We start from the raw sequence: 15,457 nt of genomic DNA, 5'->3' as shown, positions 1-15,457 counted from the left end.
GGGGGGGAGAGAAAAAATGGCCTTACCACCGCAAGATCCAGTATTTGTTCAAGATAATCGAGCATTGCGTAAGGCAAGAGAAACGTGCTGACACCGCACGTAAAAACAATTTATTTTTATTAACACTTGAGTAATCGCGACAGTATCATGCAAATTTTTTTCATTCTCTCACTTGCAGCACGGCGGAGATAACGTAAGAAGGGAAACGTGTATGCATATTTTAACAGATATTGATTTTATGACACACAATTATTCAGATTTTCTTTCGTGATAATTCATTCCTCGAAGGAAAAAAACCTCCATATAAACTTAAATACATATAATACTTTTCAATTACATGTATTTATTAAATATTATTCAATGTAATAATTTGCCTTCTCGAAGAGATTTCTATCGATGATATTCTCATAGATAGATAAAGATCATGAGTTTCTATATATACGATTACTTAAGTGTTAAACAAACGTGGAGATGCTTGCATGAATTATTACGCGTTTCTTATCGTACATAATAGACGCTGCTTGTCACCCTTGTTAGTTGTATATGTACTTTGCCGAGTACATCAGCTACCTCTGCTCTAATAAGTTTCTAAGGCAATGTAAAAACAGTCAATCCTCATGTGAACCCATCGGGACATTCACTCTTCTTGCATCGTTCAATTAATATTATTATTATCTACTTACGGGAGCTTTTTATCATGCGCTTTCGAATTTTTCATACCGGTTATACTTTCGAAGAGACACGTGCGTCAACATTTATAACGTGGACAAAATGCAACGTGCGACATCAAGCAGCATATATGCGAGATGGACTCCTTTCGCAAAGAAAGAATGCGATATCGAAGGTGATAAAAAAGTTGTTCCATGCACACGAGCTATTACAGTTTCGATGTAGGTTTTTGAGATATCCAATTTTAACGATACTCAAATATACGTAAATATATTTTTTTGATTCAAATTAGGAATCAAGACTCGTTAGGACATATAAAAATTAGAATGGAAATAATGATTTATTGTTTGACGAACGAAAAAAAAACAATTAATTTGTTATACACAAATAAAAAATAAAGTGATAAACTTTTCATTACTATGCAGGCGTTAATTAAGATTGACAGGAAACACATTATTAAAATTATTATATTATTAATTCAAATATGAATTTTGTAACATGCAGTAACATAATTAATATTATGTTAATTAATATTATGTCTGATTAGATAAAAAATGATTTTAATCGAGGTACAGTCGTTTGGGGATTCCAGCGTATAATGAATAAATAGAACTTGCGATATTTTCCTCTTGTAAAAGATAATCTGTAATAATTTTGCAGCGTGCAACTGCAACGAGCGAGAGTAATGAGAAGGCCATTTTTTGTAAACAATTTGCGGGCGAAAGCTATCGTATAATTACCACATCGATCCTCATCGGATCCGTCACTGCACTGCATTATCCCGTCGCACCTTTGGTTTTCCGGCAAGCATTCGCCACTGGCGCACTTCCATTCGGCAGGTGTGCAAACCCCTTTATGATACAGACATGAAAGCTCCCGCAAAAAGCATTGGGGATTGGGGAATAACGAGGAATCATCAATGGTGTCATTATGAACATCGATTGTCACTTAAGCATGTGTCATATTATATAAAATTGAGAACAATTTCGATGGGTATAAAAAGAAGTTTAAACTAAATTTCTTATAAAAGAAGAAATATTTAAAAAATATAAAAATTACTAGAAATATATATAATCTTTGATATATGAAAATTGATTAGAATATTTGAGTTATTGAAAGTTTATGAGTCATTTGCTCTATGTCAATCATCTCTCACTATGTCAATTATAAGTTATGTAATTAATTTGAATGGCACCACTGAATATTAGTGGGAATATTGAGTTAACATTAATGAATTTTTAGATTGAATTGTCGATGACAAACATTATCGATAAGTAGAGATGCATATCAAAGTTGCATATCAATAAAATATCGTATTGCTACACGAAATACACTTAAAATTAATCTCGCGTGTTACTCAATATATATTTCAGTAACATTAAAAACAATTAGAATTAAACTGAAGCAGAGAAGCATTATTCTCTTATTGATGAAAAAAGTAAACGGAATTTATGTCTTCATTTAGAACCGTTTATCGAAAAATCGTATATTATCGATAAAAGAATATTAGCGTTCATTAAACGTAAAACGAAGATATTATTAAAATAAAATAATGTATAAAAAGATTTTTTATTTAATAAGCAAAAAAGAAGTTTTCCAGACTTGCGAGACGTCAGGAACCGTTCGTCATCGTTAATACGAGTACGCGGCGGGAGGAAATCAGGAAACATTTGTCATCGTTAATACGAGTATGCGGAAAGGAAGGGAAGAGGATGGGCTGTGAGAGAACGAGGTGAAGCCCTTACCACAGCCCCGCTCGTCGCTGCCGTCGAGGCAGTCGAAGATATTGTCGCATTTACGTCGTAGGAGAACGCAGCCGCCGTCGTCGCAGCGCATCTCCGTCCTCGGATCGCATTCCCTCTTGCGTTCGGGTGTCCAGCGTGGATTGAATGGGCCTAAGCGCACACACATACGCACACATAGGCGCATTCAGGGGAAATTCGCAGTAAAGAAAAAGGAGCATATCGTGAACGGCCAGAGAGATAAAATTTGAAGGTATACATACTCGCAGCGAGACGTAATGCACTTACTTTCTATCATACAAATGCAACCATAATGCTGATTGTGTGAGAGAGTGATGCAACGAAGAAACTAAAAGGGAGGATACCAGTTCGCAAGCAGAGTCACACAAACGTGGCAGGATGCTGCGTAAGAGTGCCCTCATTCGAGCTCTCCAAATTTTCTACCCCTGGTCTTTTTAGTGTCCTTTCGGCAATTATTAGTAGACTGTCACCGGAAGAACGCTAAAGAGTTTCCAGGGTAAAAAACACGTTTCAAAGACACAGATTAAGGGCGCTCTTATCTGACGTCGTCTGCATTCGGGCATACAAGTTCGTGCGTAATGCAGCTATTTGTATATATCAATGCATACATGGGATATATATCTGCAGGCTTGTAATGCGGCGATTTGCGGCGCGAACGGATGAGAGTATACCGTCGGCGATCCCCGCGAATCTTCCGTACGGGGGGATTCGCGGGGTAATACGTTTCCGGTGTGCTCCGCACCCTTCCGCACTCATGCAGGTGGATACGATAAAATAGAGCCGTTGTCGAGAAGACGGTTTGTTGAAGAACAGAGGAAAAAAAGAAAGAAAAAGAGATACTTCTACATTCTTCAATAAGTTGCCTCGATAAAGTTTAGCAGTCGCGTCTCGTAAGTATAAATTCTCCCGGTCCGGTGAAACGAATGTTACAACGGCCGTCTGGGTCTTCGGAGAAGCAACGAGACGTAAGAATCGCCTTTCTCGACCACGGTCGTAACGATTGATCGTGAGAAATGCACAATGAAATACAACCATCGTCGAGTGTGTATCCGCTCCGGGCAGGTAGATCCACTTGTCCCGCGTAAATAAGAGTTCCTTAAGAGGATTCGAATCGGAAACCAAACATTACGGACCGCGGAGCGAAGGCGGGCAACTTACTCGCAACACACTCGCCCGAAGCCCGAAGATATTTTTCAAATCTCTCATTTTTACTCTTAAACTTCTCGCGGCGAATAAGGCTGCACAGAACACGGGCATGTATATGCAACTGAAACCAATCGCGTTCGCGAGGAGAAAGAACGTTTAAATACTTGTGAAAAGAAAACTATATATATCATGATCGATAGCTGCGAATAAACTTTCTCTTCTAGAGGGAGAGACACGCGTTCGATTTCTCGATGTTTGTGCGTTTGATTTTAATGTTCTTTTTTTTTTATATCTCCAAGAGCACAAAGAGTAAATTTGTCTCTAATAAAATAAATTCGTCAAATAATTCGTTGTTATTTTTAACAAGTTTTCTGATGCGGAGCAATCGATTGAATATATGTCGATCATTTCACGGAGCTACCGAGGTCGAACAAATTGGAGTAGTGACAGCGGCAGACACGCCGGACGAGGTTGCACGAATGTATTACGAATGAAGCGATGGACACACTGAAAAAGGAGCGTACTGGTGGTAGGCGAAGTGGTGTGTGTAGTGTCGTTAGCGGACGGAGCGCAGTCCTCGTCGCTGTGATCTGGACAATCCGGATGGCCGTCGCACCTGTAGACATCCTCGATGCACATGTTCCCGGTGGCGCATTTGAACTGGTTAGGCGTGCATTCCCGCTCTGTATTTTGTTTTGTTCAGCGGACATATGCGCAAAGAACACACACATTTTTTTTACACATATATATATATATACAATCACTCTCCGTGTACATATACATATACTATATATCGAAGAAGCGGAAGCGCGCCGCCGCACTCTCAGACTTCTCAGAGCGAGACGTCTCGACGACGTGACTCGGTCACGTCGCGGTCTCGCTTTTCTCCCCCCCGCTCGAGCTTCCCTCTACTTAATTGATAGCTTTTGCTGTCTGTCGTCACATCACAAAAGCGAAAAAAAGCTGCTTCTGAGGTCGCAACGAGAGTGTCAGTTTAGCGACTACGGGGATGGATTAGGGAGAATTGGAAATTTATATTACGGCTCGTTTGCAGAACCGCTCTGTGCTCTGTGCGTTGTTATAAAACGTTCGTGAAAAATAACCCGTTGTATTGGTTAATGCGAATTACGACGTCGCGTGCAATGCGCGAAAAATGTGTCGTGACGATAAGCGTAGCTTTCCTCCGCGATCGACTATAGTTTTGCGGGAGGATACACGATTATTAGCTCCACGTAAATGTGTGTAATGGCCCGCTATTATGAGGTCGTTTGTCAGGCTGGCGGACGATTCCGGTATTTAGAATTAAACTTCGCGAAAAGAATCGTGGTTTCCATGCATATTCGATGTGTAATACTCTGGCACGCTTTCGCAGCGAAATTCAATAGAAAGCGCGGCTCGAATGCGAATAAGAAATCATTTGAGTGGATCACATTTTACGTATTAAAATATTATATCAAACAGGGTTACCGTTGAATGTATCGTAATGATCGATAATGATTATTGCCTCATAAATTAATTGTAAGATATTGTATCGAAAGTTACACTCGTTCTACATAAATTATATTCGGAATATTTGGCACCGTTTATATCATCGACAGAGAGAAATCCGTAGGGCCGTATGGGAATGCGAGATTAATGATAAAATTATTTACATAACTATATAATAGATGTATATACTGAGAGATTTTAAACGCAGATTTCGCCCTCACATTTCATATATATATATATATATATATATATATATATCGCTCTAATTTTTAATTTAATTACAAATAATATAGTTGCTAAAACAACATTTATGGTAATTAATATTTTCCTTGAGAAATGTCTATATGTTTAAAAACTAATTTACTAATTGAAACATGTTTACCACTCGAATTATATTTTCGAAATCTGCGATTAAAATTGCCGGCTCCGGTCACGTTAGCGTTGAATCCGAATTTAAGCTCTGTAATTAGCGTCTAACCAACGCGAAACAAGTCCGTAATTAGATCCAACGAGGTGAAATCATTAAGCGATTGGTCCAATGGCAAGCGTTGTATCGAGTGCAAGCTAAGCAAGGTTTCGGACGAAAAAAAAAACGGCGTGAAGAAAGAGAGAAAGAATTGGGTGAATCGTACAACTTTCTTGCTTTCGAATCAGATGATGCACTTTTTTAATCGTCTTTTTTTTTAACAAAATGATTTGACATTATAATGTGAAGAATGTAATTACGAAACAATAAAGTGTTCTGAATGTTTCTTAAGGTACTTTTCATCATTAAAAATTAAAAAAGATCACGTTAATAGGAATAAAAATTATTAATAAAATCGATTATTCGTTACATAATTTCAGCGATGTTTCACAGAATATTTTGCTTCCCAACCATCTATCGAGACGAATATACCATAACAGTGCGAATAAATAATTCGCACCAATTATTTGAAATCAATTTCTGCCGCGTTTGTAGTTAAAATTCCATCGCGCCACTTGTTATTGTTCACGTAACGATACCGATAAAACGCAACAAAAATATTATGTTTCACTTCAAAAAAAATTCTTTTTTAAAGCTCGAGTTGCATTAAACGTCAAAATAACATTGATTGATATTACGCCAGCAAGTCATCCATGCGCTGCCTCTTCTCTTTTTCAATCTCTCTCTCTTTCTCTCTTTCCGATACCGAGTAGCGTGAAAGGTATACATGGTTATGTACCGCAATAAAGCTCGTCTTCTGCCCGGGGGCAGTCGTCGAATCCGTCACAGACCGCGTTCATCGGTATGCAAGAGCCATCCCCGCAGGTGAAGTCCGTGGAAGGGCACGGGGCCAAACCTACAGAGTGCCATCGGCAAAAAACAAAGATCCTCCTGATCAACGCTCGCGTCTCGCATTCTGCCGTTCAGTCGCCGCGATTTCAATGGACTTTCGAATTAAAGTTTAGAAATCAGGGATAATTCGAGTCACATTAATTTATGACGATCTGTGCGTCGTGAAATAAATATACTGAAATAAATAAATGTAAAAAGTAAATTTTAAATATTATATGGTTATATTAAAATCATAATTATTGTACTTAAAAAATTGATATTAAATGTCATAAAAGACTTTACGCAATAATGAGAAAGTATTTTTTTTTTAATACTGGCGATTGAAGAGACAGACGAGTTCGAGGTTGAAGTACAAGCTATGAACATATAAAGAGACATTTAAAGCAGTTTTAGGCGTGATAGAGGACTCGTAAATCTGTACATGAAAAGCATCTTTGGTAATACGCGTGGTTCTGTAACCAAGAGATCTTATTATATCTTAAAGCTTGGTCTAACACTTAAAGCGTCGTGAAGAAGCCTTTTGAGGGTGGTTAGAATTACTTCAATTATGAGAGAGAAGGCAGGAATATATATTCCACAATATGAAATCGTCCTATTCTCGGGCCATCAACTCGAACGTTTCGTTCAATAAACTGTGCATTATATATATTAATTTCAAATATTTTTAGCAAACTTCGCGCGCGACGTCTAAAGTTTCCCCACATTGTCTCATATATAATACATATTCCTTTTCCTTCTCCTTTCCTCCCAGCTCATAAACTATGTACAATGTTCGGGTATATACGTGTGTCGTGTGGATTGCATATCGTCATTACCGGATGTGATCCTCTAAGAGTGTCATTGAGATGCCGGTTTTTTTATTTGCGACAGAGAAGCGAATTTATATTCTGCATCCTTGTGGAAAAAAACGTGAACGAGTAATGCGTGACACGATGATGATGTCAAAGGATGGAATGGATGAAGTGAGACGCTGTTCCCACGTTCCTGAGAAAAAGAGGATTCACGCTTTGCCGTTGCGGATACTCATTTGGCGATCTAATCGCGAATATATAAAAATATTGGCCGGCTGACCGTATGCCTGTAGTATGCAGAATGACTAACGCGGAGTCGTTGACTGACGCATCGATAACTAATTCCCGCGAACATTAATCGCAAATCCTCTTTCAGGCCGAGCGTGGAGCTTCGACGAGACTAATAAGAAAGAGATAAGATAATCGTCTAATAAGCGATAAGATAATCGTCTACGGTCACTGTACTTTAAGGATCACCGTCTGGCTATTTGGTACTTGGTCTTCGTCCGTTACTCTCTCTCTCCGCGGAAGGCAATATTTTTACAGCAAAGATGGACGATACAACGTGCACTTTTACATTGAACGCAAAATTATTATTTATCCGCGATTCGTTTGTTAACACATTTGTTCCCCAAAGCTGCGTAAACATAGACGATGTGGATTTCCAACGCACGTCGTAACGTTGCTTTTCAGAAGCGCGGCGGAGAAGCGAGTCTTCTGCGAGTCTTCAGATAAGAACAGCTTAAACGAAGTAGAACGAAGTATCTATGTATATATAGCCGTGGAAATAGTGTTTCCGAGCTTTTTTTTGCCGCAATAGATCTCGGCAGTTTCCCAAGGACGTCCACATATTAAGCCACTTCGACATCTTCAAAGCCATTTCTCTGTACAGCGAAGATGACAGGCCCGAAATGACGTCATGCTTTCTTGAGATTCACGTGCAGACGTACGTTCCCGCAGGCGAGAAACTTTTTACAGCGTGAGGGGCTACGAAGGGCCGTCGACGCCGACTCTCGCAGGATTATTATTTTCTAACATGGGGAATACCTTCGGTGCAGTTCGCCTCGTCCGTACCGTCCAGGCAGTCCGTCACGCCGTCGCAGACGTTCAGCGCGTCTATGCACGTGCCGTCGCAAGGATGCTCGTAACGGCTGCATCCGTCGGGCGACGTGTCTTCGATAACGTTCGAGGTGAGATCGGTGAGTTTGTTAGTTTCCAGTCTGTTTGCATTCCAATCTTCGACGCTCCAATTTTTAAATTCGAATTTCTGATGCTCCTCAAATCTCTTGAAGTATATGTAATCACAGTCGGTTTCGTCATTGGCGTTAAGGCAGTCCACGATACCGTCGCAGACCTGGTCCTCGTCGATGCACGTGTACTTGTCGCACGCGTGCTGGGTCTTGTTGCAATTGTCGATCTCGTAATCCTCCGTGATCGCCACGAGGCCGTTGTCGATTTCGTTGTCTTCGCCGGATATCGATTTCTCCGTTGCGTCTTCTTCCTCCTCGCTATCGAGATCCGAATTCACGCCGTGCGTAGTGCCTCCGATTACGGAACGCGTAGTACTTTCCCGATCCCAAGAGGGTGTCTCTTCATTTCTGTTTTCATCGCTTTCTTCATTCAAGATCGATTTACCTGTCGTGCCTTTCTTGTCGTCATTTTCTCCATCCTTAATCGTGCTGTATATTGTACTCGTCTCTTCACTGCTTATCTTCTTATTTTCTGTGCTTGAATATTCCCAGGAAAAAATTGTGCCGCTTGATTTAGATATCGTGTCGTATGTAGAAGAATAGCTTGTTTCTTCTTCTGCCGAATCACTTGTGGTCGGAGACGAGGTAACGTCTTCGTCTTCACACTCAGTTGATTCTTCGTCTGTCTTTTTATTATCATTTGCCCACCAGCTCCAGATGCTCTTGTCAGTGGTAGTTGTAATTAGTACTTTACATTTTTTGAAAACTTTCTCATTGGACGCCGTTGATGAATGAGATATGGTGCTACTGGTGACAAGATTCACATTCGTTGTTCCTTTCGATTGAAGTCCATCGTAAATGCTATCTTCCGTAGGATGTTTCGAGACAGACTCATCAGCGGTAGAGGATTCTGTCTTAAAAGGTTCCATTGTAATTTCATCAGTAAGATACCAGTCTCTACTCGTGCTCGTATTACGATTACCATCAGCTTTGTCGTAGCTTGGATCATTATGAGAGAACGTCCTCGCCGGCTCTGTACTATAAGCGTTGCCATAATCGACGCTCGTCAGCTCGTCGGCCCTCCAAGCGACGACGGTCGATGTCGGTTTCCTCTTACGCTTCGCATCGCGATTCTTCTTCCTCTTCTTCTTGGGCCTGTTGTTCTTACGACCATTATGATGACTTTTGTGCTTGCGTTTGCCGTGCCTCTCAGTAGACGCTCTCTCCCTGGATTCGTTTGTATCCCGCGTGACGATCTCGGGTGCCCTCGTTGTCGTCAAGTTTAATATCACGACTTCGAAATCAACCTCTGATTCTTCTTCCAGAGTCTCCCTGGATTCCTTCGACATCGTGCGCGTGCTATCATCCGTAGTTATCGATTCCAGCGTCTCGTCGGAATTTACTAATCCGGAATCGATCCTGTCGTCACTTCGTATCGAGTTTTCGTCATTTTCGTAAAATTTTTCGGAAGAAATATTCGACTGCCTATGCGTTTCGTTAAACTTCTCATCACCTCGATTTTGCTGAATCGCGTTATGATTTGAAGTTAAAAGATTTGATGTTACGTCGACATCGTTGATTGTCGGAAAGTACGGACGTATTTCAATCTCCGGCGCGTTTAATTCATACAGCAATTTTTCTGTCTTCATCGAGAAATAGTTATTGCTCGTTTTTTCTGTCGCGGACATTCTTTCTGAAACAGACGAAGCTGCTTTCTGCGCTCGATCGTATTCCATATTCGTCGCAGTATACCCTTCGATTTTATTCGTACTCACAGTCACGGAGGCTGTTCTTTTAGATTGCGTGACGCGGCGTTTCGGATACTCATTATAATAATTTGAGACTTTACCGTTCTTTCTTACTTTATGTCCAAAAATATCTTTCTTACTATCCAGATTGTTATTTTTTGTTTTAATGTAATATTCTCGTGAGTTCCGTTGCCCGTAAATTTCGTTGAATAATACATTATAATTAATGGATCCCGCTACAGCTTCCGTCAAATTACCCTTTTCCGGCTTCCAAGTCTCGGTTACTCCGTACTTATTAATATTTTTCGAAGAGGTACTTTCTAATATTGTTGAAGTCCGCGCGGATTCTGTCGACGGTTTTATCGTAGACGAAATGATTAGTTCCCTCGGATATTTGTAGCGATATTTTTGGTAAGCCAAGTCGTGTCTCCTGCGTTGTTTTTTCCCAAGAGATTTGCTCTCGCCGCTCACATCTTCCACACCAGAATTCCGATTAATATTAACGTCGTTTGCCACCGTCGTTATTTCAGAAGTTGTCATATAAATTGGCTTAATCGATACTTTAGCGGCTGCTGAATCATTCTGACGACACACCATGTGTTTGGCAGTAATAAACTTGCAAATCACGGTATCAGTCTGCGGAGTAGCAGCGTCGATTGATCTCCCTTGAGTTATTAAAGAATTATTTTTCGTCCTAATTTTTCCGTTATTATAAATATTTTCATATCCCTCGTTCAAAGTGACGTTTTTAGAGCGACGTATAGCTTTTGCATTAATGTCTATATTTATACTATTTGCATTAAACATGTTCTTTCCCGATTTCGTTTCTATCCTCTTAATTTCGTCACCATTTTGATGATCTACTTTATTTTTCAAGACGGTCTTTCCGATGTTCGAATTTTTCGAATTGGAAATATTCTCTTCTGTAGCGTCCTTTTCGGATCTGGGTAAAAGATTTATAATTGTCGCGTTTGAATCGGATACACTGGACTTCTTCGGTAAGCGATCAGAATTACTTCCATTCAGCATTTTTCGTATTCTATCGCGATCATTGATATATAGTGAATGAAGATTTTTCAGCGAAATATTGTTGTGTTGGATCATTTGCAAAGATCTCACGAGATTATCCGAGAGCTTGCGTGGTCTCGGAATTTGAGACGGGTCGCTTGATCGCGACAAGGCTCGGTCAACAGTTGAGCGATAAACTTCGGCGTTACTGCAATTCGCGTCGGGATTACGAGATCGACCGAATTCCACGTACTGCCAGGGCGAGTTACTGCCCTTCGATTTGGACGTAATTTTTATCAAGTACGCCGAGATATTCCGCAGCATGGAGTTGGGGAATCTTCGTCGCTGCAGAGCTTCCTCCGGGAACGCTTCCAGGATCGGATTACCGATCGTCACGGCTGGTTTGATGGCAAGTCGATCGGCGTTTCCCACCGTCGCCACGGGTTGCATATTCATATTCCTACGGCGTTCCGCGAGTTTCTCTCCGTAGGAAATCGCGGCCGGCGACTGCCGCGCGATCGTGAAGTTTCCGGCATTATAGAAATTTCGCCACGGGCGCCTCTCTATACGGGCGGCGCAATGATTTCGCGATAAGTACGATTAAAAAGGGATTGTGGCGGAAAAAGGGGCGAATGTAATGGCGAAAATATCATGGCGCGGAATGCTTGGAAGCTGTATTTGAAAGTCAGCACGATCGATGAAGGACGAGTTGAATTCTGTCGGTGTTTCAATGTTAGATCCTTCCTATTTGCTTACTGAATACTAAATTACAATAATGTGAAAGTACTAATAGAATTGGAAAACTTTTTACTGGCTACAAAACAAAAAAAATACCTCTAACTACCTTTAAAGAGCTAATCAATCCAAAAACGTGAATTTTTTTTTCTATCAAGGCGCCTCAATCTCAACCGGAGTTTCAAGTTCTAATAAGTGAAAAATCTATGTTATACAACGTCATCGTGTAATGTCCAAATACAACTCGTGTTATGAGTGACAAGTATTGATTGACTTGTTCCTCTGTGCACGTTGTGCAAGTGTGTATGATGTAAGTTACACGTGTGCCTCTCTGTGTATCGTGTAAGAGGAAAGAGTGTGGGGGTAAGTGTGTGGCATAATTACCGCATTCCCTCTCATCAGAGCCGTCAGAGCACTCGTTCACCCCGTTGCACTGCAACACGTTGCTGATGCAGCGGCCGTCCGTGCAGCGAAACTCGGTGGGTCCGCAACCTGCTCCATACACCATACACTCATGCGCATTTAAAAGATTGCATCTTGCCCCCGCTGACGCGCGTCAGCCCCCATCCACAAGACGCCTTTTCCCCATCCCCGAGGGTGATCGCTCGCGATCCACCAGCAAGCCGCGCGAGATCGCGCGGCTCCAAGCAAGCCCCTCTCCCGACAACCGCCCGAATCTTCCGTCCAAAATGCGCGCGTTACAGGAGAATAAACCGGGCGTGACGCTAAATAATTTCGCCAGGGCGGCGGCATATTTATGATCACGCGGTGTCAGTGACGCCGTCGGGTTCAGAGAGAACATCGAATTTGCATAGCGTTAATAACATCTGGACGGTAGAAGCGGACGTTCGCGCACCTTTACCTGGGTGTGTGAGTTGCCTCGAGCTGTGCGCCGCTTTTGCCGAGGTTAGTACGTGAACGTTAAGGAAGTATACAGGGAATTTACAAGAGCGCGAAGGGCAAGCAATCTGCATTCTCAATCAAGAGGATAAGTCAATCGCAGCGGAACGGACGAGTAAACTATTTGGATTATCTTTACGCGATTAATTTATCTTCGAGATCGGCAGGTGAGGATTGATGCCTTCGCTCTTTCCGCGCGTGTGTACGTGTGTTGGCTGCAGGGATGTCGGACGCGGTTCGCTTAAAAATCGATTAATTAAAGAGCGAGTTTGGGTAATAGGAACGGTCGTAACGGTCCGAGTTACGTCGGGAATGCCTGAAAGTTCCGCCGCTTTCTTCACACACGACCGACCGTGCGCGCGCGCGGCCCGGTTTAGATTGCGAGCGAAACCTGGATTAGGTGAGGTAATGGTGCAACGACATTGGCTAAACTATTTCGGGAAAAGAGGCGTTATTTTCGGCGTTGCGCGCCGTGTCGGGGAAGGAGGGGGGGACAGGGCGTAAAGTTCGGTCAGCGTGGAAAATCGTAAATCGAAAGTCACGCGGAGCGTGCCCGGAGAAAATTAAGTTTTACGTTATTCACGTTACAGCGCGCAACGATGTAGACCCAAATGTCCGGGCCTTCGAACCGCTCGTCAGCGTCTAATTATGTGCAAGTGTAAACTTCTACTCACATACCGTCGTAACAGAGAGACAAATATTTGCAATCGTTCGCGATGAAACGAATTAAAAAAAAAAACAATAAAAAATAAAATGGCGATACTCGAAATTCGAAAACGACACGCGGTGATAGAGTCGCAATCTTTGCAACGTTATTAAGCGCGATGTTAAGCACGTGTTCGAATGAGATCACTGCTAGGTTCTGCTCGCGAGACTTATCAAAGTGCCTGCAATCTTGTTGTTAAACTTCGCAGGCGCGTTTGAGGCTCGTTTAAGCTCAAGGCGCCCCTCTCGATCGCTCGTGAATAATCGCGTCGGGTAACCGACACTTGGCAAAGAGCATCGGTGCAGGCTTATCGCGGCTTATTGCTGGAACCGTTGCGGCGGAGTTATCGCTGCGCGTGCAAAAGTGATTATTGACCTCACGATTTAGTTGTGAACATGCTACAACGTGGGATTCACATTGTGCGAAGGCGACGCAGTCGGATTTCGACGAAGGAACTACGGAGGCGTGTAAGACTCCGTCGAAATCTGCATCTCGTTAAAAAAAAAAACAATCTCATTTGATATATTCGCGTTTTCAAGACGGTAAGAATCGGTCGAGCAAGTATATGCCTCGAAATAGGGAGAAAAACAAATTAGCTTACCGCATTGGATCTCATCTTCGCCGTTGCGACAATCGGGGATTCCGTTGCAACGCTTGTCGATACTTAAGCAAGTGCCATCCATACAGCGGTATTCATCCCCACTGCAAGTAGTCACTGAAAACAATGATAAAAAAAGAGGGATAAAAAGTTCATAAAATATATTAATTTAGCATATATACATCATATATTTTTAAATATATGTATAGGTAATATTTTAAATTGCGAGATAATAATTACTCAAAATCTGAGTATTTTGTTCAAGTAATTCACTTCTTCTTCATTGGAAATTTCTGATTTATAATTCTAAAAATGAACTAAATATAATTAAAAAATAATAGTTATACGGAACTTAAAAAAGTAAAAAAAATATTTAAAATAAATTTTAAATATATTTTTAATTATAAAGGACTATGAGACAAACATAAAAAATTCAATGTACGAAATAAAGAAATAAAGTAATATAAACAAACCGTTGCAATTATACTCGTCAGAACGATCGGAACAATCGTTTCGTCCATCACATCTTGCATTTATGCTGACGCACAAACCGCTGTCGCACTCGAATTCGTCCGACCGACACCGTTCTATTTAAAAAAAGGATAGAAAAAAACATAAAAATGTGTATAAATAAATAAGGGAGGCGAAAAAAGAGAGAGAGAGATAGGATAAACCGATAGATAAAAAAAATACAACGAATATCCTCATTGATGATACAATGGCACTTTCACACAGGCGACACCTTGATTTAGTTAAAAGTTTTTATTCTCTGTCTGTACAAAGTAACGGAAGAGCTATCAACTCGAGTTTTATTGATTATTGTCGCAATTTGAACGAGTTACTGAAGCATATTCAATTTACGCGATACCAATAATCAATTGAATCCATGCCACGCTCGAAAATATTCGATAGCCCGCTTTAGTTAATTAAAAATGGCAACTATTTGCAGAAATCCACTTGACCTATAGTAAATATAGGCAGTAGTGTCGCGTTACTTGTATGCCTGACATTCGCCGGTGTCGGTGACTCTGGCTGATGTTCATCGCGACAACGTAAATTCTGAAAATGTATCTCTCTATACATAGCGAAAAATCGATTAATTTAATTAAAATTTCACGTTGCCCTAAATATGGCAGTCCTGTAGCATACTTAAAGTGTATTTAGAGTTTTAATCCGCGAGATTTAATTAAAAAATTTCTCATTTTCTTTTCGATTGCGAATAAAATTTCGATTTTGCTACTATGAAGTTTATCTGGTTCCGCTCGCATTCCAGATCAGTCTAGTTTGAAGAAAAAAAAAACCGACGACGTATTGCAAAACGTGTGAGTTTCTTTCGAGCGGATTTAATTTATTCGCCGAGATTTAATTTATCCGCAACAGTTGGATAACAGTTACTC

General features: G+C 41.0%; 2 protein-coding genes across 2 annotated transcripts in view; both read right to left on the bottom strand.

Annotated features, from left to right (window-relative positions):
* LOC105448281 (basement membrane-specific heparan sulfate proteoglycan core protein) overlaps window positions 1-15,457 on the bottom strand; it is a 159,685-nt gene that overhangs the window by 32,959 nt on the left and 111,269 nt on the right. Inside the window, exons 12-18 of the mRNA XM_011686781.1 lie at window positions 14,534-14,647; window positions 14,064-14,177; window positions 12,241-12,348; window positions 6,272-6,388; window positions 4,103-4,261; window positions 2,415-2,564; window positions 1,410-1,520 (exon numbers count right to left, since the gene is read on the bottom strand). Coding sequence (XP_011685083.1) covers window positions 1,410-1,520; window positions 2,415-2,564; window positions 4,103-4,261; window positions 6,272-6,388; window positions 12,241-12,348; window positions 14,064-14,177; window positions 14,534-14,647 — 873 coding nt within the window. The remainder of the gene's footprint in view (window positions 1-1,409; window positions 1,521-2,414; window positions 2,565-4,102; window positions 4,262-6,271; window positions 6,389-12,240; window positions 12,349-14,063; window positions 14,178-14,533; window positions 14,648-15,457) is intronic.
* LOC105448280 (zinc-regulated protein 8-like) lies at window positions 7,747-12,227 on the bottom strand. The gene has a single exon (XM_011686780.1). It carries the CDS (start codon window positions 11,575-11,577, stop codon window positions 8,200-8,202), a length of 3,378 nt encoding a protein of 1,125 aa, XP_011685082.1. The 5' UTR covers window positions 11,578-12,227; the 3' UTR covers window positions 7,747-8,199.

Source organism: Wasmannia auropunctata, unplaced genomic scaffold (assembly GCF_000956235.1).
Source record: "Wasmannia auropunctata unplaced genomic scaffold, wasmannia.A_1.0 LD336088.1, whole genome shotgun sequence".
In the NCBI taxonomy this organism is placed as follows: domain Eukaryota; kingdom Metazoa; phylum Arthropoda; class Insecta; order Hymenoptera; family Formicidae; genus Wasmannia; species Wasmannia auropunctata.
This window is presented reverse-complemented; position numbering and strand designations above follow the sequence as displayed.

Coding starts and splice junctions, on each gene's coding strand:
- LOC105448280 (XM_011686780.1), bottom strand. CDS start 11,577: ATGAATATGCAACCCGTGGCGACGGTGGGAAACGCCGATCGACTTGCC.